We start from the raw sequence: 24,079 nt of genomic DNA, 5'->3' as shown, positions 1-24,079 counted from the left end.
TCCGGAACAACGAAAACAATTATCATGTCCTCCTAAGACATCACTCATGTGGATGATCAATCACCTCTGCTTGGGCTGCTGCTCCAAAACCAACAGAATGAATCTCCACCTTTCTTCTAGTGATATGAACCCAGAAAATGAACCCTGAGGAACAGCAAGGCTGTCCACAGAAGGCACTGACATACTATGCTTACTACTGACTCTCAATACTGTGTTAAAGACAACCCCTTATGCAGAAAATGTCAATATAACAGTCCAGCCTTTCAGGAGACTCGCTTTTAGTTTTCCAAAGAAATCCAGGAGATTTTTTTTGTTTTTATTTTAATAAAGTTTTTTGCCCCTTTTCTCCCAATTTGGGACTACCAATTACCCCCCCTGTTCCTAGCTCCGCTTAACAATAGCAATGCTCCCAACTCTAAAAGGATGGGGACTCAACACATTTCTCCTCAGATACATGCATAGCCAGCAACTGCCTCTTTTCACAGCATCACTGGGCATCCAACACTCCTGAAGAAAACTGTCAGGTCCCTGAGTCCACCGCACCAGCTACCAGACACCTGTGCTGGCCAACATTGCTGTAGGATGATTGGCGCAACAGATTACACCACTACCTGTCAGGGAGCTATTACACCATGTAGGAGACCAGGGTTCGTTTCTCAGTCTGGGAAATTGGTGCTACACCAATTTGAGTCCTGGGGCAAGACTCCTAACACTCCACTGGCCCACCTCTGTAATATGAGTAACCTTGTAAGTCGCTCTGGATAAGAGCGTCAGCTAAATACTATAAATGTAAATGAGAAGATGAGTGAGAGACCAGTGAGCCACTCGGAGCCCCAGAAATTTAGGAGATTTCTCCACAACTTCCCCACAAAGTTCTGGACGTTCTCCCCATCCAAGTAATTTCAAACATATACAATGATGTTAAAAGCTGGACTCTCTGGGGTGTTTAGTTTATTGTTTTGAGAACATCAGTAGCTCCAGCAGTTTGATTTGTAAATGTTCTTACTGTTTCTTTTTCTCAATATGAGCTTTTTGATCAGCTCTATGTCATTTCAGACCCACAGCTCTGAGTTTTCTTCTCACTGAGGAAGGATGAACAGAAAAATCTGAAACAAGAGTGAGTTTGCTGTTTATCTGATGGGAGCAGTATTGGTGGTCTACCAGGTCTTGCATGGTTGTTGTGAGTTCCCCTTATTTTTGATTAGATTTTTTATTATTTTTTTTTTTTTAATTTTATTATTTCCCTTACCTTATCCACTTGGACTCATCAGAAACATCTAATAAAAAGTAGGTACATAAACTGATACAGAACCTTTGTATGTGAAAAATCATTTTATAGAAAACCAAAAGTGGTTCTGCTGCGGTTTTGCTCCAAATAACCATTTTTGGCACCTTCAGTGTATACGGCAAGTGAACACTACAAAGCATTCATATATTATCCCTACTGTGCTCTCTCTCTGCATGCAACTAGATTAGCTAAGAGCCCAGCAGGGTGCTATCAACTCCCAAACTCCATCATTAGATTTCACATCTAAAACGTCCTGCCTTTCAGAAGTGACAGTTTTAGCACAGAGGAATTGGATCTGAGTGACTGACCCAGTATCAGGCGCTCCCAACAGCCCCGTCTCACCCACGTGTCGAAGCACAGACCATGTACTCTATCAAAATCCAAAATGTACAACCAGTAGCTTGAGCCCAAATATCTTTTAGATATAATAAATAATGTTCTTGGTCAATGATATTTGTATATAGTCCAGGCAAGCATTGTTTGGTTAGCAATTAATAATGGAAATGCCCAGACTCAGGTGAAAGCAAAGTGATTTAGATACCTGCCTATTTTTGTTCCAGAAAGCTGCACTGTTCACTCGTAGGGATGAATTGACTTTCACGCATCCATATAACCCATACAGAGATGCTTTAGTTATGTAGGTCACTGCCCCTTAGGCTGGCTCTTACAATCAGACCAGAACAAACTGTAATATTCAGAGCAGAAAGGAAATGTATTGTTTTAACTACAGATAATGAAAGTAAAAATAAGCAAAAAGAGCATGGTGTGCTATCAGTCTCACAAATCCATGCGTTGGCTGGGGGGGCATCCAGGAGGAATCTGGAACCAAGCCTCTACAAACTAGCTCAAAAGCTATCAACTACTTTCTTTAAAAAGGGAGTCCTGTAACTTTTTACTGTTTATATGTTTGTCTGCATCATTTCTAATGTGAAAAAACACTCTTATTGCTGAGATAAAGGGTTGTTAAATAATGTGCTTATGTGCAGTACTGTACCCGAGATTTTAAATGGTCATTTTTGACCATTTGTGTTGGTTATCAAATACTGTATCCACACACCATTAAAGGTGAAAGCAGCTGCTATTATCAAATTATATTTACCAAAAAAAGGCCCCATGCCAAAAAGCTTAAGTTACATTAGGTTATATATTGATGTGACAGTAGTGTGAAGTTTAAATGTCATTGAATGACCTATATGAACTATACTATAACAATTTTGTCCAGTTAAAGATAATGCATTGTGTCTTTAAGGATGAGTACAGTGACATGTATACAGATATACAATGTGCTACTAGGCTTCTTCTCTTTTATTTCAGTATAAATCTGACTTGAAATGTGATCTAATTTGATTACTAAATCCCCACAACTAGATTACGAGAACCACAATAAACAAAAAATGACACAAATGACAATTCTCATTTTATCACAACAACAATCTAAACCTGTAGAAGCAGGAGTTTATTTTAAGGGGTAATTGCAGTGACGTGTTTCCATGAGAAGAATGGCAATCAGGTGAGAGTTCAGCCAGCCCTTGGATCTTTACTATAAATGTCTGAATGTCTGGCCTTCGCCCCATAAGTTTGGAACTGGAACTGGAATTGTGCCAAGCCTCAAACAAAGGCGATTCTCAAAGACCTTAGAACAAGAGTTATCAAATCTCACCAGGTTGCAAAACGTTACAAAATAATTTCTAAAGAGTTTGGCCTCCACCAGTCCACTGTGAGGCAGAGACATACAAATGAAAGAAGTTCAGCACCACAGCTTCTCTCCCAAGGAGTGATCCTCCAGCACAAATCACTCCAAGATGGTACTAGCTAGCAAGTTAGCAAGCTACTCTCTAGACAAAAACAATGGATGCCAGAAGCCTATTTAAAGAAAGTTCTTGGACAGATGATTCCAAAACATTTTGGTCGAAATGAAAACCAAACACTGCATTAAACATTAAAGAACCTCATCCCAACTGTTAAGCATGAGGGTGGCAGTGGTTTGTTGCATTGAATCTTACCATTATAAGCCACCTTTGATTTCTGATTGTAGGAGAATGTCAGGAGACTGTCAGGTTAAGTTCAGTTAAGTTTTATTCAAAAATTTGTCACATACATAGTTATACACAGTAAAACTAGCAGTAAAATGCTTTGTTAACTGTCCGCTCACAGTAAAATAGAGTATATGGTAAAATACATAAAATAAGATAAGCAAAAAGATACAGCTTTGTCAAATAAAATAACCTAAATGAAATCTAAAATATATCGCTGCTGACCAATGAAAACCATGTATCTAATTTTTTGTCCGTTTGTAGTTTTCTCCTTGGCTAGAACCCTGCAGCTGCTCTATACACTGTGTGAAAATGCTCTAAAGTACCTTGAGCAAACTCTTATTTTATATTGACTTAATTCAAAATGAAGACCAGTTTTGCCTTCTCCTGAAAAGTCTAGGAGATACATAATTTGTTTTTTTTATTGGACAGTGACAATATAGAGATATGATAATTTTAAAAAGGTTATTGAAATAATAGGTGTCTGTGAACTGTAGCTTAACCATAAAGTGGGTCATGCAGCATAAGGACTTTGACTTGGCAGTTCCAAACTGTTTACCTGTTTCTTTTCAGACTTACTATATATATATATATATATATATATATATATATATATATATATATATATATATATATATATATATATATATATATATATTTCAATTTAAATCATTGCTGAAGCACAGAAATCAGTTCATATACATGGAAGTGCATGAGTGCAAGACTTTTTTTTTGTGATGCCCTGCTACAGAACATGCGGCATTGATTCAAACTGTTCCAGCCAGTCGCATTGCCTGGGTCCACATGATATGCGCTCTCTCTCTTTTAGCCCGGCTCTCAGAAGAGAAAAGTGGCGCAGACGGAGGGAGGTGAATAGGCTCAGGGCACGCTCAATGGCCTATGGGACTCTGGGATTTTTCCTCTGAAGCTGGAGACCTGCAGGGTGGTCAAGGAGGACAATCGGCTCCACACAGCAGACAGAGCGCTGGGCTCGGGGCACGGTGTGGAGCGAGGACTCAACTCAGACTGGCACAGAATGCGAATGCTGAGACACAAATGTGCTGCTTTGCATCATAATGAAGGCCATGGTGCGCAAGGGCTCCCAAAATAAATCTCACAGAAGTGACTTTTTTTCACGGTTGTAGATTATTTGGTGTAAATGTGAAATACGCCTTTTTAAAGGCAGTCATTTGCTCGGAAATTGTCACACGTTTGAAGCAGAATGGAAAGTTGGACATAAAATGAATACTAATGCTATACAAGTCCTAGATTTGTTTTGTCATAACCGTTGTGCATCGTGACTATTGAACAGGATACTTTCCAGAACAAAGCAAGTAGCTGGTGATGTTGGTATTGTTGTAGGAACCTTACACGTCAAATCTTGTGTTTCAAATAGTGTCCAGTGGTATATTATATCACAAAAGGCCACCTACAATCACTTCATGTTGCAAAAATATAACAACAAATCATTTTCACAGTATTTAATACATGACATGCATGATGCCATAGCATCACATTATACAGTTATATGCAAAGCTTGGGTACCCCTGATCAAATTGAACAGTATATTTATATAATTAATAATTAACATTGACTAAGTGCATCATGCTCTATTATGATTGATGGTCTATTATGAAAGATGTGTTGTTTGATTGTTGACTGAAGCCATTTTTGTTCCAAATTTGACATTTTACTGTATCCAAATACACGCAGTTCCATACAGACATATATTGTTTACAGCTTTCCTGTCAACCTTTAATTCCCATATGCCTGGGATTGAGGAATCAACTCTTTTTGGGACTCTAGCCCTATCTCTTGAAAACTGTTAGCTGATGTAAATTACAAAATTTGGGCCTGGGGTTGCTATCAGATTGCCGTTTAAAAGTTTTATTATTTGAGTCACATATCTAACTATAACATTTATTGTTATTTGAGTCACAATCTACTGCATATAGGCTAAATAATGCCTGAGGTGCTCAACCCCTATAAAGCAACAGTTGAACAATATAACATGTGCACAGATCATATCTATAAATGTAGTAGAAATTATGAAGCCATATGCTTCGGCCTAGTTTGCCTTCATTTTTGTGGGATTAAAAGTCTTTGACCTTTAATGATGCTACCAATGTACCCACAATATGCTTAAAATATCTCACTGTAAAGTAATTTATTCAACTAAAAAAATACCTCATTATAACATCACCCACCCTTAGAGCAGCATAATCTAACCTGAAGAGAGTCTGTCAATATCCAAGGCCAGGAACCATGCTATCATTCTGAGAGAGTTAGCTAATCCTTTATAATTCAATTCCATTCTCTGAACAATGTTAGAGCGAAGAGCAGTTCAGAATTCCATTTGATCAGTTAACTCAGTTAAGGCTTTTTCGTCCCACGGAGTTGCGTTCACTCTGTGGAGAGTACTCTCAGTCAGAAGGGGATTAGATCATGATAGATCAGACTTTTATTGACAGTTTATTTTCCAAACCCAGAGATCCCTGTGGAGGGAGATGTTCTCTAGAAAACTGCATCAGCCCTTTTATGGGTGCATGTGAAAACTAGGGCATGTGAAAACTAAGCAAATAAACTAAATAAATGCTTCTGCTTATTACATAAAGATTGGGAAGCATCTTGCTGTTTTGAAATCTAGGCAAACCATGTCTGATTTTTCAGGCTGTCTGCAGAACAAGCATAATTTTTTCATTATTAGAATTTTGTGGAATTTTACATGTAAGTCAGGGTCCACTAAAACAGTAATGTTAATGTTAAATTGATTTTATCGTTATTTTAGGTACACCACTGGCCTAATACTGTGTAAGAATCAGAAACCACTCTTTATTTATGTAATTTCCAGTCAAACCATTCAATCAGTGAAGATGATTCAGTATATTTTGATGGGAAAATAATAAAATAAAAGTTATATAAGTTGGTTATAAGGTTATAAGTTGGTTGAACAACTTATATCTGGACCAGCTTAAGATACTGTATGTTTTTAGATGGTTTAGTTGGTCTATCAGCATGACCAACTTGATCAAGCTACTCAACCAGTATGACCAAGCTGGTTGACCACCATAACCAGCATGACCACACAAGTCCAACAGTATGAGCAGCTATTCCACCAAACTCCACCAAAATGAAAACTTTAAACTTTTCTGGCCAAGAGCTAAGCAGCTCAACCTGGCTAACCAACATAGGGTATGTTTACGCCTGAACAATCAGCTTTACATTCACCTTGACCATCAAAGACCAGCTTAGACTACCAGAAGAAGAAAAACAAGCTTCATTCCTCCACATTACTCCAGATCTGAGGTATAAGTGTTTCTGTTCAATCCTCCACTGTGAGAGAACAACTCAGCGGTGTGTCTGAAAGGAGGTGGAGATGATTAAGAATCTCTTACTAAGAAAATCAAAAAGACAAAAAAGAAGAACATTCAAACATAAAATTGTTGCTGCTAGGTCCAGACCTCATCGTCATCGAATGTGTTTGGGATTACTTGGATAATTAGAAGCAGAAAATGCTTCAGCTTCTAAGGGCATTTTCACACTACAGCAACCCAGGTCTACTTGCTTTGTGAGTTCAGTATGTTTAGACAAGTTGGGTTGTGTGGTTTTAATTGTTGTGTTAGGTTGTGTGGCATCGACTTTGAATTGCATGCATGGCCACCACCATGGCTGCCACAAGGACAGCTCCTTGTTTGCAGGCGTTTCTGCACTGTAAAATGCCAGAAAAGCAATGCTCTTCATCGCCAACATTTGTATCCAAGAAAAATAATGAAAAGCAATACATGGATGAACCTAAGTCCTACCATTTTGCAAAAACGTGTGCAGAAAAGTAATGTTAAAAATTGGACGATTAAGCTACGGTTCATATGGAATTCTTCAGCTTGAAAGCAAACTAGTGATAATAAGCCCCTCCCCCCAAACGAGCATAAAATCGGTCCTAAATGTATTTGTGTATTCAGGTGTAAATGTGTGAAAAAGCCCTAAGACTGAACTTTGACTTTGTGGGAAAATCTCCCTGCAGAAAAACTCAAAGTGAGCCTGAAAGCTGAAATAAAGGTAAAGGGTGGATTCACTGAATACTAAAAAATATTGTTATTGTGAAATGTATGCTTCCTGGCACTGAAATATAAACAGATTATCCTTAATGGCCATTTTGATGGAAATTAAATTAATAAGGGGTGGTGCTGAATTTTAATTGTAAGCATCTTACAAATAAAGAAAGAGCTAAGCTCATATATTATGTATTACATTCATTAGTATAACCACTGCATGTGACTAACCAGGCAAAGATGAATAAAGCAACTTACATGAACTGTTCAGCCAACTTGAAAAACTTGCAAATGCCATCTTGCCTCGGAACTCTCTTTGACACTCATCTTATTTGCATGGGCGCATGGTTCATAGAGCTTTATTTGCACTGGGAAGTCACTCGAGTCAATGTGTGGCCTTTGGTTAACAGCCACTTCAGACAAAGTAACCTGACCCTCTTCAGACATAGCATCATGCAGTCAAAGTAGGCTGCACTTTACACCTTGTACCTCTGAGTGGAATGGCTGAATGTTAACACCACTGGAACTACTGCATTCATCTTTAATGGCCTGAGTAGCAAATGTTAATAGTTCTAAATCATGAAAAACTGCATAAATAAGCATTTCTTTCTATACAAGGTATCACAGAGAGCCCTTCTTCTCCTCTCCTAGAGTTCTGCTTGGCCTTAAGTCCAGCCCATTTTAGTAATCTGCATCAGAAACACATTCACGCACGGGTGCTCTGACACAGCCTGGCTGCTTGATTAAGTTCTCTGGAAAGTGTTCAGGTCAGACAGCTAAAGGCCATTTGAAACGGTCATGGTGCTTAGACCTCCTCCTCAACATCCAATTTGTACATTTCAGATATCCTAATGACTATTACTGTAGGGTCACATTACATCTTCGGTCAGAAACGATTCCCTGTCTAGCCGCCTCATTCAGTGCTTTAGAGCAAAACAGCCTTCAGTGAGGGGAGAAAAATCTTTAAAAGTCATTGTCCCGACAGGAATCAGAGAGCAGACTGCTCAGTATTTAGCAGTTATTAGGCTTCATCCACCACACCAGCACAACAGCCTCAATTAAGACAAACTGAACAAACTTAATTGTATATTATGCAGAGGACATATTCATCATGCTTCAGTGCTCATTAAGCCTGCAGAATTAATATTGTCCCATGATTTATGAATCTCTCGGTATAGGGTGGTTTATTGGGTAAACTAACTCGCAATGATGGTGGGGATTTATGGGCCTGCATAGTTGGACCACTGAGACATGTTTTAGCCCTAGTTGGACAAAGGCAGCATCACCTTCAATGTACTTTCGAGTTCAACAAAGTGAATCCTTTAGACAACACTAACTGCAGGCAACTTCAGTATGAACATGGCTAACATTACATCCTATACACTGAGGCAACGTCTAGACAATTAGAAATCAATATAAGGGTTTGTTTTGCAGGAAACTTGAAATTTGACAACTGAGGGCAACTTGCAATGTAATACCTTGTTTTGATAAGCTTTTGGTAATTAATGTTACCCTTTAGATAAAGGTTGCAGAACCATGGGTTCAAGCACATACGGAAAGGTAATATAACCACTTGTACATGATCACTCAGGTTTGCTGACAGTGGAACAGATGGATACCAGTGTTTCAGGGTGCCCCCGTGTCTGTGTTACCTTCTGGCTATCTCCTTTGAATTAGGCAGTTATAGTCTGATCTGCTGGAGTCCCTAGCCGCACTTGCTAGACAATGTTCACATTCTCTGTACTCTATAAATTCAAATTCTTTACATCTCTTTACTCTTTTCTGAGTAAATGACTGCCCAACTGTCTGGCCTGAAGCTAATGGAAGACTGGCCCTCTGGGTCTCCTGCTACCTGCTCCAGAACATTCCCTGCATCCCCCATTTCTGACATCTGCATAAATTCCATCCCTTTAGACAATATCTCTGTGTCAACCTGATAGACCAACACTTGGGTATATGATGAGCCTGATTCAACATTATTATTAATACTACTAAGCATATTACCCTGAATGCCAAATGTGTCAAAAGTATTCACATTCATTACTCAGGTGGAAGTGAAGATACTAGGGTTTAAAATACTTCTATAGAAGTTGAAGTATCAACTTCAGCTTTTTACTCAAGTGAACATGTAAAAGTACTGGTTTCAAAACTACTTCAAGTATAAAAGTAAAACTAATGTAAGGAAAACAGGCCAAAAGCTTAGGCTGCGACACAGGGGTCAATAGTGCACTACCCCACCTCCCCAAAAAACAAATTTTTCTAAACGCCATAATGACTATAATGTTATTAAAATGTTAATGTTGAAAAATGTTGGAATGCACTAGGCTACCTGATTCAGCTGCATACATGCCCATTGAAAATGAATGCATTTTCTTAATATCAAATATATTAAAGGAGCATCTATGTGCACTACTGAGCATTAACGTGTTTAATGGAGCAGAAAATATGAGGAGTAGTTGCCTATAAGGATTGTAATGGTGCGAAAAGTCAAACTTCAGAGGAATGTTATGAATAAGCTTTGTTGGAATGTAAATGTGGGGCTTAGTTGGGACATGTCACTCGAGTTCTCTTACGTCTCTGCCACAGACATCTTCATACTAGGCTATGTACGTCAGCTATGTGTTTGCTGGAGTGTGACGTGACATGTGCAGGTGTGATGGATCACTTAGAAACCAATAGGGTGTCAGAATGATATTTTTTTACTTCTCATCTCACCACACTCAAATTCACACTTTCTGGATGATCATCATTTTAAATTTTTGAACGATGACAAGCCGGAATGTAGCCGGAAAGCCGAAGTAACGAGGCTATTTTTAAAATGTAAGAAGTAGAAAGTACAGATAATTGTGTGAAAATGTGAGGAGTAGAAGTAAAAAGTTGTCCATCCCAATAATTACTCCAGTAAAGTAACCAAAGATAACCAAAATGTGTACTTCAGTAAGGTAACAAAGTATTTGTACTACTACTATTTCTACTACTACTACTTGACACCTCTGCTGGATGCACTTGCGCTTTAACTGAACTCCCCTCTGTACATAAGCTGTGTACTGTTCTCTTTACCTGAACACCAGCTGCTATACTCACTCATGCACTGTACACTCTGTGTACGTACGAAATGCTGATTGCAAAACCAGACTGGTCTACCTCAGCATACACTCCTGCACTCCATGGTTTACTCCTTATTTAAATGCACAGCACATCACTGCTCTACATATTGACTCCATTTTACTGTGAGTGTAGTAACTTAGTGTGGACCTTAATCACTCAGTCTTCATGCACACATTTGCTCATATTTTGTATATTTTTGTACATGTCACCCAGCCCATAACTGACAAATGGGCTGGGTGACATGGCTAAGGTAAGGAGGACAGGTGTTCGTTTTAAAAATGGGCTGTCCTTGTCTGTGCACCAGGGTCAGTAAAGATCATATTGAATATGCATCGAGTCCATATGTAGATTCAAACTGGACAGTACTGGGTGTCACACCATAGCCTGGTACACACTGCAGGATTTTAAAGAATCACATTTAACTTAACTTCAGGTCTCCACATACTTACACATTGTTGCTAAGCGAATGTTGAAAATCATATCTGATATAAAAATCAGAGCACATCTCAAACGTAACGTCAGGTCTTCTATATCCGAAAGATGCTCAAAAAAAGGTACTTATGGTCGATGTACCCTGTCTCATGTTTTGTCTATTGTCCTTGCACTATGGTACAATGTTCAACCTATTCTGCACCGGAGACTTAGCTTAACAGTATTTCAACAATAAAGTTGAATTGAATTAAATATTAATTATAATATCATACACTATCACCATAACAAAGTGACACCTTTTCTTTTGTCTTATTACCAGATTTTTGTGAAGCAGCTTTGTGACAACATCAGGTTGTAAACAGCACTATACAAATACATTGAACATGCCTTGACTTCACCAAGTCCTTCTAATCAGCCTAGTGTGCTTCAAATAGACAAAAAACACCATTACATACAGCTTAACATGAAGTGGACAGGTTAATATATATTTACACAAAGTCGTGTTTCTTAAACAAACAAAGCAACTTATCTTTATTATATTTGCCGCCAAACAAACTAATAGCATTGAATCACTGGACTGTTAATATGCGTTTGGCTGAGTCTTAAATTATGCATTTTAATTTGAAGTTCTTTGCTTCCATGACCCTGCCGCTGCCGGATGTAGAGCCACTATTCTTTTCTCTTTTGACAAACCTCATTGCTTTATGCATGGAGTTCCTTCAGACCCTGTAGGTGTTCCAGTGATTGCAGGTTGTGTGGTGATTTCAATCTTTTGAGCATGCCATTACACCCCGCAGTAGTTTGGCAAACAAATTACACCGGGGAAGATTTATAGCCTACAGCACTATGGGGCAAGGAGGATGGGGGGGGGGGGGGGGGGGGGTGCTAAGTGACTATGATGTACAGTATTGTGACTGGAAGGAGACTGACTCGGACTGCTTAGCTTGCTCGCTGACCTGCATGGCACTCTCAAGAGAGAACTGTTCACTCAGCCCAGATGGCGAGCTTCATTTGCATTCAGCGCAACATTTGGAGTCTGTGGCAATAGGCAGTTAACACTACGACACCTAACACACGTCCAAGCAGACCCACCTTTAACCACAAACTAAACCTGACTCAGGCTTGACTCAGGACAGCCCATAACTGACAAATGGGCTGAGTGACATGGCTAAGGTAAGGGGGACAAGTGTTCGTTTTAAAAATGGGCTGTCCTTGTCTGTGCACCAGGGTCAGTAAAGATCATATTGAATATGCATCGAGTCCATATGTAGATTCAAACTGGACAGTACTGGGTGTCACACCATAGCCTGGTACACACTGCAGGATTTTAAAGAATCACATTTAACTTAACTTCAGGTCTCCACATACTTACACATTGTAGCTAAGCAAATGTTGAAAAATTGTAAAAATCATAACCGATATAAAAATATATTTCGGAGTATATTTCAAACTTAACGTCAGGTCTTCTATATCCAAATGATGCACAAAAAAAAGGTTATGATCATAGTAGAATAGAATCTACTCCATCAGACATATTTTCTACATGTACCTCAATATATCTCAATTACAGTCAATAACAAAGGGCTGCATTTCATAAAGGTTTTAACAAGTCAAAAATTATGTCACAAATCATTGTGAAATATATGCTTGGCTTTATGGCTTTATTCAGTCAGAGGAAATTCTCTACTATAATAATATTTGTTTACTTCCTTAGTGGTTATTTAGTTAAAGTGGTTATTTAGTTTGAGTGGTCCATGACAACTCAAAGATCCAGTTGGATGCTTAAGTGGGTCTCTGTCTGGTTAAAGGGTTCTACAGCTTCATGTTTATTTGCTTAAAGCAATAGGAATATCATTCAACATTAACCATGATAGTGGCAGTGCAATGGTGCAATGATATTTCAAAATGAGATCAAATATGTCAATTACAGTATAGCATTTGCCATTTTATTAATTTTTAAGTTATTTACCATACTTCTTGTTCATAGCAGCCTTGGCATATTGTATAAACATTTAAAATGCCTTTAGTAAATAGTCTGTAATATTTAAATGCACACTGTAAAATGTATTTCTGTGTATAAAATAACAGAAATCTTTCATTTATAAAGTCATTTAAAGTCTTTTGTGGCTGGTTTACATTGGATATATTGACATTGCTTAACCAGAGAAGCAAAGCCTTTTATAGTCAATAGTTTTATGAGATCTTTGGGTTTCTATCTCATGGCTTTAGCCAAGGTATAGCAGGTTTGCTCTTTCGTAATGAGCATCTGGCATGCAAGCCAATGAACCTTCAAAATACTAGAACAAATAGTAGTAAATTTGTATCACTCACCTCAACAGCTGCTGATGCGCTGGCTATCCCAAGGCAAATTTGTTGAATTGTGGTTTGGTTATACAGTTAAATGCCGAACAAATTTCAACAAAAGCCTCTGACAATATATTCCAATGCTGCACTGCATCAAGGGAGCTGAAAGCAAAAAAATTAAAGGGAAAATGGAAAACAAGATAAAGAAATGTAAAACTGCACTAGCTTAAATGGGCTGACAGCTAGACAGAAATTATGTTTCTGAGGAACAGAAACAGCCAGATTCAGACAGATTACGCTTGTTGGAGGGTGGAATACAGCTTTGAAAAGAAAAATAACAGAACACTTCTTGTATCACATTCAGCCACATTAGAGCCATCCCAAAAGAAACAAATGTACCTTGTTGTGTGTGTATATATATATATATATATATATATATATATATATATATATATATATAGAGAGAGAGAGAGAGAGAGAGAGAGAGAGAGAGATCTATAGAAAGGGGAGGAGGGAGAAATTGCCTTTTCCTCAGTTCATAATTTAATTTAATGGCAGTTAATAGGAACATCTAACCAAGCCTGGTGCATTTTAGACGTCCTGTAGACTGGTGAGGTTACAAACATTTTTTGGGCCACAATAAGCAAAGTGTAGAATTCCATTAAAAGAACACCTCTCCAACTGTTTGGCTCAGGGGTGGATCACCTGCAACATGCTTAGGGCTTGTGTTGCAGCCAGTGAACATTTCACTGATAGAGGGAATAATGGATTCAGCAAATTCTGAATGCATACATCTCACCTCCTGTTAAAAAAACTGAAGCATGGCTTCTACAGAAGGCTAATGATCTTCAGCACACCTCAGAGTTTACAATGGTACTTCCTCAAACTGAAGGTTTTGCCATGGCTCTCACAGTCCCCTGATCTTAACGTCATTTGGATAGACCTCAAAAGAGCAATGCATGCAAGACAACCCAAGTCAAGGGTCAGACAAGAACTGAAAGACGTTTTCTGGCCATAAAAAGTGTGACATGAGCTGTAATACTTGTCAAAGTCGACGATACTTTTCCATTTCTGTTATTTTTAGACTGTAAAAGAAGGAAAAAGCAATAAAAAAAAAATGCTTAAAATCTTTGCTAAGTTTGAGTTTGATTCTTGTGTACAAACAGAGACTTGTCTCATCCATTCATCCAGTGGTATAGCTGCTGATGTTCTGAAACTTAACGTAATGAAAATCTTATAATAAATAAAGACCATAATTCAATACTGAGAAACCCCCACGACTCTATCTATTCCGCAACTCTCATATCTACTGGCGTTTTCTGGGGGGGTATAGATGGGTCGAGACGCAGAGGGACACTAAGACCCAGCAAGCTGGCTGCTTTCTCTCTCTCTCTCTCTCTCTCTCTCTGAGTTTATGATAATGAAAGTCGCCAGTTTTCCATGCAAGTCCGCTATAAAAAGGCAGGACGCGCAGCAGTGCAGTCAATGGAAACCTGTCGGCTGGAGTAAAACTGATGTTTCTGACAGTGGACCTGGAGGAACACTGAGTGTGGATGCTGGACCACTCTGTTCACACAACTTTTCGGTTGTTCCATCGCCCTGGTTCTGCAAGACCTCCACCTTTACGCACTGGCAAACCTTGCCTGACTTTCTCCCTCGTCTTTATTAGAGCAGGATGACTCATTACAATGTCCCTGCTTCTGAAAAGAACCGCAGAGCAGCCGGGTGTTCTGGAGAAAACTCACCTGGGATGCGTCTGACTCTTTTTCTGAGCTAGGACGGACCATGAAGCGAAGGAAACACTTTGGTATTCCAGAAGGGAGCTCCGCACGCTGATATGAGAAGTGGGGAACGCGAGGTGACCCCTCGTCGCGCGTCATGGAGCGCATTGGTCACTTCAAACCAACTCTAGCGAGCAACGATGTCCAGGCTGCGATGAACGCCTCGACTAATGGCACCAACGTCACGCGCTCGCCCGAGAAGGACGACGAAGCGGAGCTGAGCCTCGCGTTCCAGGTGACCCTCGCCTCCGCACTCGGCCTCCTCACACTCGCCACGGCGATGTCCAACGCGTTCGTCATCGCTACCATTTCGCGCTCGAGGAAGCTCCACACGCCCGCCAACTTTTTGATCGGCTCGCTGGCCGTCACCGACCTTTTGGTGTCCGTGCTGGTGATGCCCATCAGCGCGCTCTACACGGTCAGCCACAGCTGGTCGCTGGGCCAGGTGGCGTGCGACGTATGGCTGTCGTCGGACATCACCTGTTGCACGGCGTCCATCCTGCACCTGTGCGTCATCGCCCTGGACCGCTACTGGGCCATCACGGACGCAGTGGGCTACGCCAAGCGGCGCACGATCAGGCGCGCCGGCGGCATGGTGGCCACAGCCTGGGTCATCGCCGTGTCCATCTCGGTGCCGCCGTTCTTTTGGCGCCAGGTGAAGGCGGGCGAGGTGACCACCTGCGCCGTCAACTCGGACCACGTCTTCTACACCATCTACTCCACCTTCGGCGCCTTCTACCTGCCCACGCTGCTGCTCGTCGCGCTCTACGGCAGGATCTACGTGGAGGCGCGGAGGCGCATCCTCAAGCAGTCGCCCAAGAAAGCGGCGGGCAAGAGGCTGACGGCGGCGCGCCTCGCACCCAGCTCGCCGGGCTCCGCGTCCTCCACGGCCCCTTTGCAGTGTGCCGCGTACCCGGACGGCCACGTGCAGATAACCGTGTCCGACTCCCTCCTGGAGAAGAAGCGCATCTCCGCGGCGCGCGAGAGGAAAGCCACCAAAACGCTGGGCATCATTCTGGGGGCTTACATCGTGTGCTGGCTGCCCTTCTTCATTTACACACTCCTGGGACCCCTGTGCCCGTCCTGCCCTCTACACTCGGAGCTCTTTGACTTTTTCACATGGCTCGGCTACCTCAACTCACTCATCAACCCCATCATTTACACGATGTCCAATGACGACTTCAAAAAGGCTTTTCAGAAGCTCGTGAGCTTTAGATGTTGCACATCCTGAAAGCCACAAAATATGGGGCCACCTGAAGCAGGATTAAAGTCTAAAGAGAAAAAAAAAGAGTACTGCAACTTCCATGGTGTCGAGTGTCCTCCTGCGTTAGGGTAGCCTACAAAACATGGTTGCAATATTGTGTCAGTGTTGCATTGTCGTTATTTTGCTTTCAATAAAATATCAAAGCAAACATGGCTGTTAAGTTCCTGTCAAGCAAACTGGCGAACACTGAAAACTTAATAAAGCACTCAATGCTGAGTTAGCGGTGCATCAGCAGACGAACAACATCTCTCTGTTCTGCAATTTCTCAACACATATGAAATAATATCTGTTCCCGTCTTTATAGAGTAGAAAACAGCCGAGAAACATCCACATCAAGGTCAAATCAACTGTTTGCCAAGTGCTGTTTACTCAGCAGCTTTCATGAGGAGTTATCTGGAGGTCAGCCTTACTGTACAAACAGGCCAGCTCTATCTTTTTGCCCATTAGGGAGACAGACTAGGAATGAATGGCATAGGTAAACCATCCTGCAGATTCTCTGGTGTGATTACATTTTCCCCATTAATAAATGCTGTTTGTCATGCATGTCTGTAGTTTCAGGAACAGTCCACATTCTGAAGTAGCTAAATGAAATGCTGACTTCTAAGGAGGCTGTGTTGTCTGGAGCTGTTCTCAGTGATCGGTACTGAATCTGACGATCACTGATTTAATGGACAGATCTGTAGCCACCCTGAACATCTGAGGATTTGTTTCCATTAAAACCTGGAAATAATTCAGATTTGTAAACAAGTAGAATGAAGAATAGATATTTAAGCTTCTGCTCTACTTCAAGGTCACTGCTGAGTCGTAAGCAAATTCGTGATGTGATCATGTTGATGCTTTTGTGCAAAAGGTCCCTTTCTTTGTCTTATCTCCTGCTTGTGGAGTGCATGTCAGCTTGGGTGCATTCTGACGCTGAAGCAAGAAGGGGGGAGGGGGGCATACAAGAAACTCATGAAATTCATGTTCAGTTTTGATAAAATCCCATGTTGGACTCATAGTTGTGCTAATGATATTAATTTGTAATATATATATATATATATATATATATATATATATATATATATATAATCATATGGTCTACTGAAAATACCAAAGGTCTTATTTATTTATTTATTTATTTATTTATTTATACACTGCACGGATTTGGCAGCTGACCTGATTTTAATTTATTGTATTTAATGGATAAAGGATTGATCCGACAAACTAGATATTAAATCTAATGCAAAATACTGCTCTTTCTATGGGAGAGCTTTGGAAATATTATTATGTATCTGTTATTTGCATTTATTTTAATATTACTTTTTTTTCAAACAAATAGGGCCCAGGGTCTCCCAAAATCATCTCAGCACAAAGGTGATTCTACCGGTTAAGATGATTTTAACAATAAGATGCTGGTAGGAAACCAGGCCCAGATAAACAGTTTTACATGTCATGCTGAACAAAATTGTGGGCTGAGTCTTATCAAACAACACGATCAGACAGACAGCATTTCCATGACAAATAAGGTTAGATCTTGGTGTCTTAGCCAATTAGCAACCCCCTTTCCCAGAAAGCTTGAAGCTATGGGGATAGCTCCACCGTAGTCAGTCCTTTAGCAGCTATGAGGTGGACAATTGGACATCATTGTAAATATATATGTTAAAACCCATGATCAAAAATCATTTACAGTCAATAAGTGCTGGAAGTCCATGCCTGTAGATGCTGAGGATCTTCACAGATAATGCTTTCCTAGACTCCAGTGCAGCCGTATATGGCTCTTTCCTGTTTGGGTCAGTGAAAGTGATGATCAGTGGTGTTTTTGACCTTCATCCTGCAGCCCTATAGAGTCACGTCATCAATAAAGACAAGTGAGTGGTTTCCACCAGCAGCCATACATGCCATCATGTTGCACAGATGGAGTGATATATTTTAGATCATGATCAATTGCCTATTTTCATCATGTTTCCCTCATTTCATTTCTCTGGTGGAAGTTATAGCCTACTTTATCCTTCCCCAGAACAACAGGCCTTGTATTTACTTTACACCAAAACTGTAACCTGGTATTTTTGTTCTTGAGACTCACGGTGGTCTGCATCTTGTGGTAATCTCTATGAAGGCATGCTGGTGTATTCTGTTCTTTACGGTCTGTTTTTGATCTGTTCAGTGTTTTTATTTCACAACGGAAAGTAATCACTAACTAATTCCCTACTGTTACACACTAATGTGCTCTAAACTTAATGTTTTTGCTGACTGAGTTATTCTCATTTTTCTACCACAAATTGACCTGCTTTACTGGCACTTGTGCTCTACTAATGCAACAAAACACATCTAGACAATTACTAACTAACTGCCCCATTACTTGTGCTAAATACAAAAATAACATTCATTATGTTTATGTATGCAAGAACCACCAATGTACAAATTCCACCAGTTTCAGGTGCAGAGGTCAGTTGCAGGCACCACAGAGCACTGGTCATAATTCACACCAGTCTACAGAACCTAGACAGAAAATAAATAAGAGTCATTCAGCAGTCACTGCACATGTTAATCAAGTATTTGTCTATACACACTTGATTTCCTTAGTGTAACCATAACGCAGTGGTCTTTGTCTCAGTCAAATTAATGTTGTACGCGTCTGTTAAGTCCATCAAGTCCTCCAGCCGAGGAGTAAATATGTTGACCCTGGAAGGCTCCAGTTTGTAATTACTCTACAGTCTATAAAAAGGGGTCTTCTAGGGATCCTGAGTAAGGTCAATGGGTCTTTATGGAAATATGGCAACTCAAGGAATCAAGTAAAAGGGTTCTTTTAATTGATGGAAAAGCAGATGCAAATGGTTCTATATAGAAGCTTGTAAAGGGATCTGGCAAAGGTCTGGCTACAACTAGTGTGTTTGATTTTCTAAGTAATTATAAATAAGTTCACACACAAGTTCTCTCTACAGAAAACCCTCTTTTGTACATCCCCAAGCACATATACTGTTTAGTAGCTTAATTTAACATATTAAGCTACTATGAAAATATGAACAAATTGAATATGGTAACAGCTACAACAAATAACAGCTAAATATATTTGATTCATTATGTTAAATAAAATAAAATATGTGCAGATTGTGCAGAAGTTTGTTTCCTGCAGAGGATTTATTCACTTATTTTCACTTAGAAAGTCAAGGAATGTGTAAAACTATGTGTAAGACTAACCTTTTCAGTACTACATAAAACCCTTTTTGCCTCAAGTGTAAGCTTAGCAGACTTTACCCATCTGTAACTGTTAAATTATTCAACCTTGAAATCAATAAACAAACCAAAGGGCTCAAATGGGCAGTAGTGTGTGATTTTGAGAAAGTCTTTTTTCCATTTAAAATTGAATATATGGATATTCCCACAATAAATGCATCCATTGTCCAACCTAGTACCCATTAAGCAAGGCCATTTTTTTGTGTGGCACCTTTCATACACAGTGGCAATTTAAAGTGCTCTATATAAACAGAAAAATACACAGACAAGCATGAAAGCATTAAATAAAAAAGAAAAAACTTTTAAATGAAAAAAACACAAGGCAAAATAAAATAAATAATAAATCTCACATGGGTGATGCAGTGCACAATCTAGATGGGGCCCCATGTTTAACCAATCCAGGTTCCATCACTGACCCTGGTGGGCACCCATATGTGGTGCCAATGTGGATCAGAGGCTAAAACTTTGTGGTTCCCAGTTGAGCAACCCATTTAGGCCCCACGTGGACATGTTTGCCGGGAAAACACCCATATACTCAGTCCAGTTAAATGGACATGTTAGCTGGGTAAGCTGTTAATCAATTCTTGGGATGCTCATGATAGCCTAATTTTAAAACCTCCAAAAACCAAAAGTTCATAAAGCTTAAGATAACATGTCCTCGAGTCATTTCCAGAACCCTAAGTGAGGAAGAGCAACAAACCTCTCAGCTGTTAAACAATCAATCCTTGTGATACCATGGGATGTTAACAACATTGCTAACAACATTTAAAAACATAAAAGGAGTTGCTGAAGCGTAGGATAACATTTAGATGTACTCGAGTCATTTTCAGCACCCAATGAAAAAACAGCAGAAATTGAATTTACCATCATTCCCATTACCCAGAGTGTTAGAGATCAATTAAAAGATATGCTGAATAGCAGCCATAACTTAACTTCTACCAACATATTACTACATATTACAAAACAGAAATAATGTACCTTCTTTCCACATGAATCTTTGTGTGTTTATGTAAAGCTTGATTAGGTTGTTGTCACATTATGATAAAGTGAAAAATTATGCTGGGAAAAGGAGTCATTCAGGTCATAAATGTATTAAAACTTATGAATTTGTCCCTCAAAATTTACAGCCAGGTGTTACACGACTGTGCAAGCTGTAAATATGTGTCCACACTGTATCTCATAACACTTTATTAAACTTCATTGGTTCATCCTCTTTGTCCTTTGCATAATGCAGGTTCATAACTGCAATGGGCAATTAAGCAATTAGTCGCAATGAGATGGCCAAATGCATTCAACCTTGGAACAATTCATTAAAAAAACGCATGGCCATATGCGATTTTTAATTCATTACTAACACATGGAAATGATGTGGAAAAGCTCATTAAAATACACAGCAACTTTGGACCAAGGCCTTGTCTCTTCACTCTACTGGATGCTGGGAATGTGCGTTGTCTAAAGCAATGTCAGTAAGACTAAGAGCACAGTACAGCTAGTAGTCTAGATCTACTCCACTGAACCCCAGCTGCACCTACCCAATTCAAAATTGACTTTCTATCACTTTCAGATTATCCAGATTAGGGGGAACAGACTGCGCCTCATCTCAGAGTTTCTCATGCATTTGATGATCTTGTTTACTTCCCCCTGCATCCCACCACCCAATACATCTGCTTATTCCAGAACAGCCTGATCTAAGAGGGAATACTACTAAAAACTACAGGCTTCGTAATATACCTTTGGTCTATTCCAGGCATGTGCGGGGGTGCACCTGTCCTTCTTCTCACTTTAATGTTGAAGGAAAAGAATCTGCAGGAAAACAAAATCCCTATGAGTGTATCCAAAGGATCCAAAAAAAAGTGTTATAATTATACTAGTCAAAGGCAGAGTAGGCCACAGGATTTCGTTCAGTCTGAATGAGAATCAAAGGACGGCATATAACTGCCTGTCTACCTACCTACCTCACGACCCTGCTTTCATGCACAAGCTCTGCACATGTACTCATTTGCAGGGCATGCACACAGTCCTTAGACAGACTCAAACATACACACAGAGAGCTAATGTAACAAGCTAATGACAGAAAGAAAGACAGACAGTAAAAAAGGCTTTGGATAAGGGGTGAAATCAAACCCGTGTAAACATCGGTGAGGCGTACCAATGGTGGAGTAACTTGGCCTGGAAAGTGATGCTGCTAAGCATCATTATCAGTTTTGTCTTGTTTATGGCGGAATTTGTTATTTTCCTGAAATTTTTATTACTCATTCAAGAAGCACCGGCATCTATGTGGCATTTTTGTTTTTGCTTGATGTCAAGGAAAGGAGCTCTAGAAGCTAACACCTCACGAAGCTGAGAGATATCAACATTGATATCAACATTGTTTCCAACTCCAGATTGTTTGTTCTGATTGTGTGATCTGGGCTTGCATACAGCTTTTTGATCAGGCATATGATTTCTGCAAAGCAACAGATATTTTTTTTGTCCTGTAGAAAAAGTTTGTGCACCCTTCTTATGTCTCGCTGACACAAATATATTAGTAACCGCCTACCAGTCACATGGGATACCACAGCCACCTCTTGGCAACATGCTAACAACCACCTGAAACATTATAGCAACCACCAGAGATGGCAAGTGCTTAGCAACCACTAAGCAATTTGATGGCAACCACATTGCAGCTTTATAGCACTCATTTAACAACCACCGGGGATACCACAGCAACTGTCTGGTAACCTCATAGGAACCACCTAGAAACTACGTAGCAATGCCAGAGCAAACACCTGGTATACCCTAGCAACCAACTCGAAAACCATGTAGCAACAGCCTAGCAATGGCTTGGAAGTGGGAACCAAGTGTTTTTTCTGGTTGTTTTTGTTATTAATACAGTTACAGTTAAAGCACTGTATTAATTACCATAGTACATCGTTGACCTAACAGCCAGCCTACACAGAACATCCTTTTCAAATATGGATTAATCGTATTCTGTATTTTCAAAATAACTGTACCTTAAATTTCTCTGCACATTTCAAATAGCTGAAAACCTAATCAAATAATCAAATAATCAAACAATAGCTGAAAAAACTCCTTCATCAGTAACTGAGTTAGAAACTTATTTGTTCATATTTAAGATGCTCATCCTGGTCCTTATGTGAATAAATGGCCCCATAGACTATGGAATTACTATGACAATTATTAATGTTTTAATATATGATTGGCAGATTTATTTTTTGGTTTGTGAATTCATAAGCTACATTAACCTTCATTTACCATTATTTATTCAGAGTAAATAAAACACTAAGATTTATTATAGAACTTGTGGTCCAGTCTCTGCATTACCCAGGTCTACTCTTTCTAACTCTACACATTTTGCTGCTTGTTCTGTTTCATTGGCTTATTTATACATGACTTTACTGAAGGTTAACCAAGAACTGCAGGCCATAAAGACTCTGGGCCAAGTGGACCAATACACCAGTAAATGTGACACTGAAGAGATGTGAAGCCAAGCCCTCTCCCCTCCAGTGGCTTCCCTCCTACATTCAATCTTTTCAGGCTTGGTTCACTCAGGCTCAGTGGGCTCCATTGCTCCTCTGTTCTTCCCTTATGTCTTGTGTGCATGTTCAGTGTCCTGTCTACTGCTCTGTGAACACAAAGGTGTCTACTGCTGCGCCGTACCACAGAGAATAACCAGCCGTGTTCTCTCATGCTGTGTACATGACTGAAAGCCTACCAATCAAGGGCTTTCTCCACATGAATTGAATCACTCCTTGTTAATTACTCTTAATGACATTACTGCTCGACTATACATGAATTTTGCATCCGAGACTTGATTTTGCACATTTTGTGGATGGCTTTTCCATGACCTTTCCATCAAAAAAATACTTTTTATTAAAATACATATTTCGCTGCTGTCCAATGAAAAATCTCCTATTTCCAAATCTCCTATTTTATTTTTTGTTTTCTCCATCGTTTGAACCCTTTTACCTGCCCTGTACACTGTGTATGTAAAATACTTTTGGATGAATAGACCAATAGAAATGCTCTAAATTACTTAACAATACTCTCTTATTGGGGAGTAAGGGATGAATAATAATGTTTATGTCATTACATTCTTATTTCCTGTTGAAATCTTATTTCTGCATTTTAGTAAAACATTTTTAGCAATTCAGTAAATATTTATTTTATTTATTTTATACTAAATGTTTGGGCCCCCCTGATGCAGGTAACGAGACTGCAAATATCTAAACTCATTCAACCTTAAATCATAACCCTCAGATCTTAAATATATGAGTCGCCTTGAGGGAGGGCATCATCTTCACACATGTTATCCACACATTTTAGAGGTGAGAAGCACTGTGTGTAGCATTAGCCTCTTCAGCAGAGGTCACACTTGAATCCCCTGGTTTGCAAGTTTCTTTTTCCAGCACTCACAGTGGGATGCCTTGACTTTCGGTTTATTAAAGCTTATCTTTCCAATCATTTGTACATTTTCTTGTAAGCTCTCGCTCGAACGCTGAATGCACGAGCTGAGCCTTGTGCACATAATGCATAGCACATCTGTGGTCCATAAAAGCGTTCTTCATGACAAAAAAAAGAGAAATCTCTGAATTCTCCTAAATGGC

At 39.7% G+C, this 24,079-nt stretch overlaps 1 protein-coding gene across 1 annotated transcript; it reads left to right on the top strand.

Annotated features, from left to right (window-relative positions):
• The first annotated feature begins 14,712 nt into the window (after nt 1–14,712).
• On the top strand, nt 14,713–16,338 carry htr1b (5-hydroxytryptamine (serotonin) receptor 1B). The gene has a single exon (XM_072690459.1). It carries the CDS (start codon nt 15,093–15,095, stop codon nt 16,224–16,226), a length of 1,134 nt encoding a protein of 377 aa, XP_072546560.1. The 5' UTR covers nt 14,713–15,092; the 3' UTR covers nt 16,227–16,338.
• The last annotated feature ends 7,741 nt before the right edge of the window (nt 16,339–24,079 follow it).

This window comes from Salminus brasiliensis, chromosome 10 (genome assembly GCF_030463535.1).
Source record: "Salminus brasiliensis chromosome 10, fSalBra1.hap2, whole genome shotgun sequence".
NCBI classification, from domain to species: domain Eukaryota; kingdom Metazoa; phylum Chordata; class Actinopteri; order Characiformes; family Bryconidae; genus Salminus; species Salminus brasiliensis.
Note: the sequence above shows the minus strand (reverse complement) of the source record. Positions and strands in the feature narration are given on the sequence as shown.

Coding starts and splice junctions, on each gene's coding strand:
- htr1b (XM_072690459.1), top strand. CDS start 15,093: ATGGAGCGCATTGGTCACTTCAAACCAACTCTAGCGAGCAACGATGTC.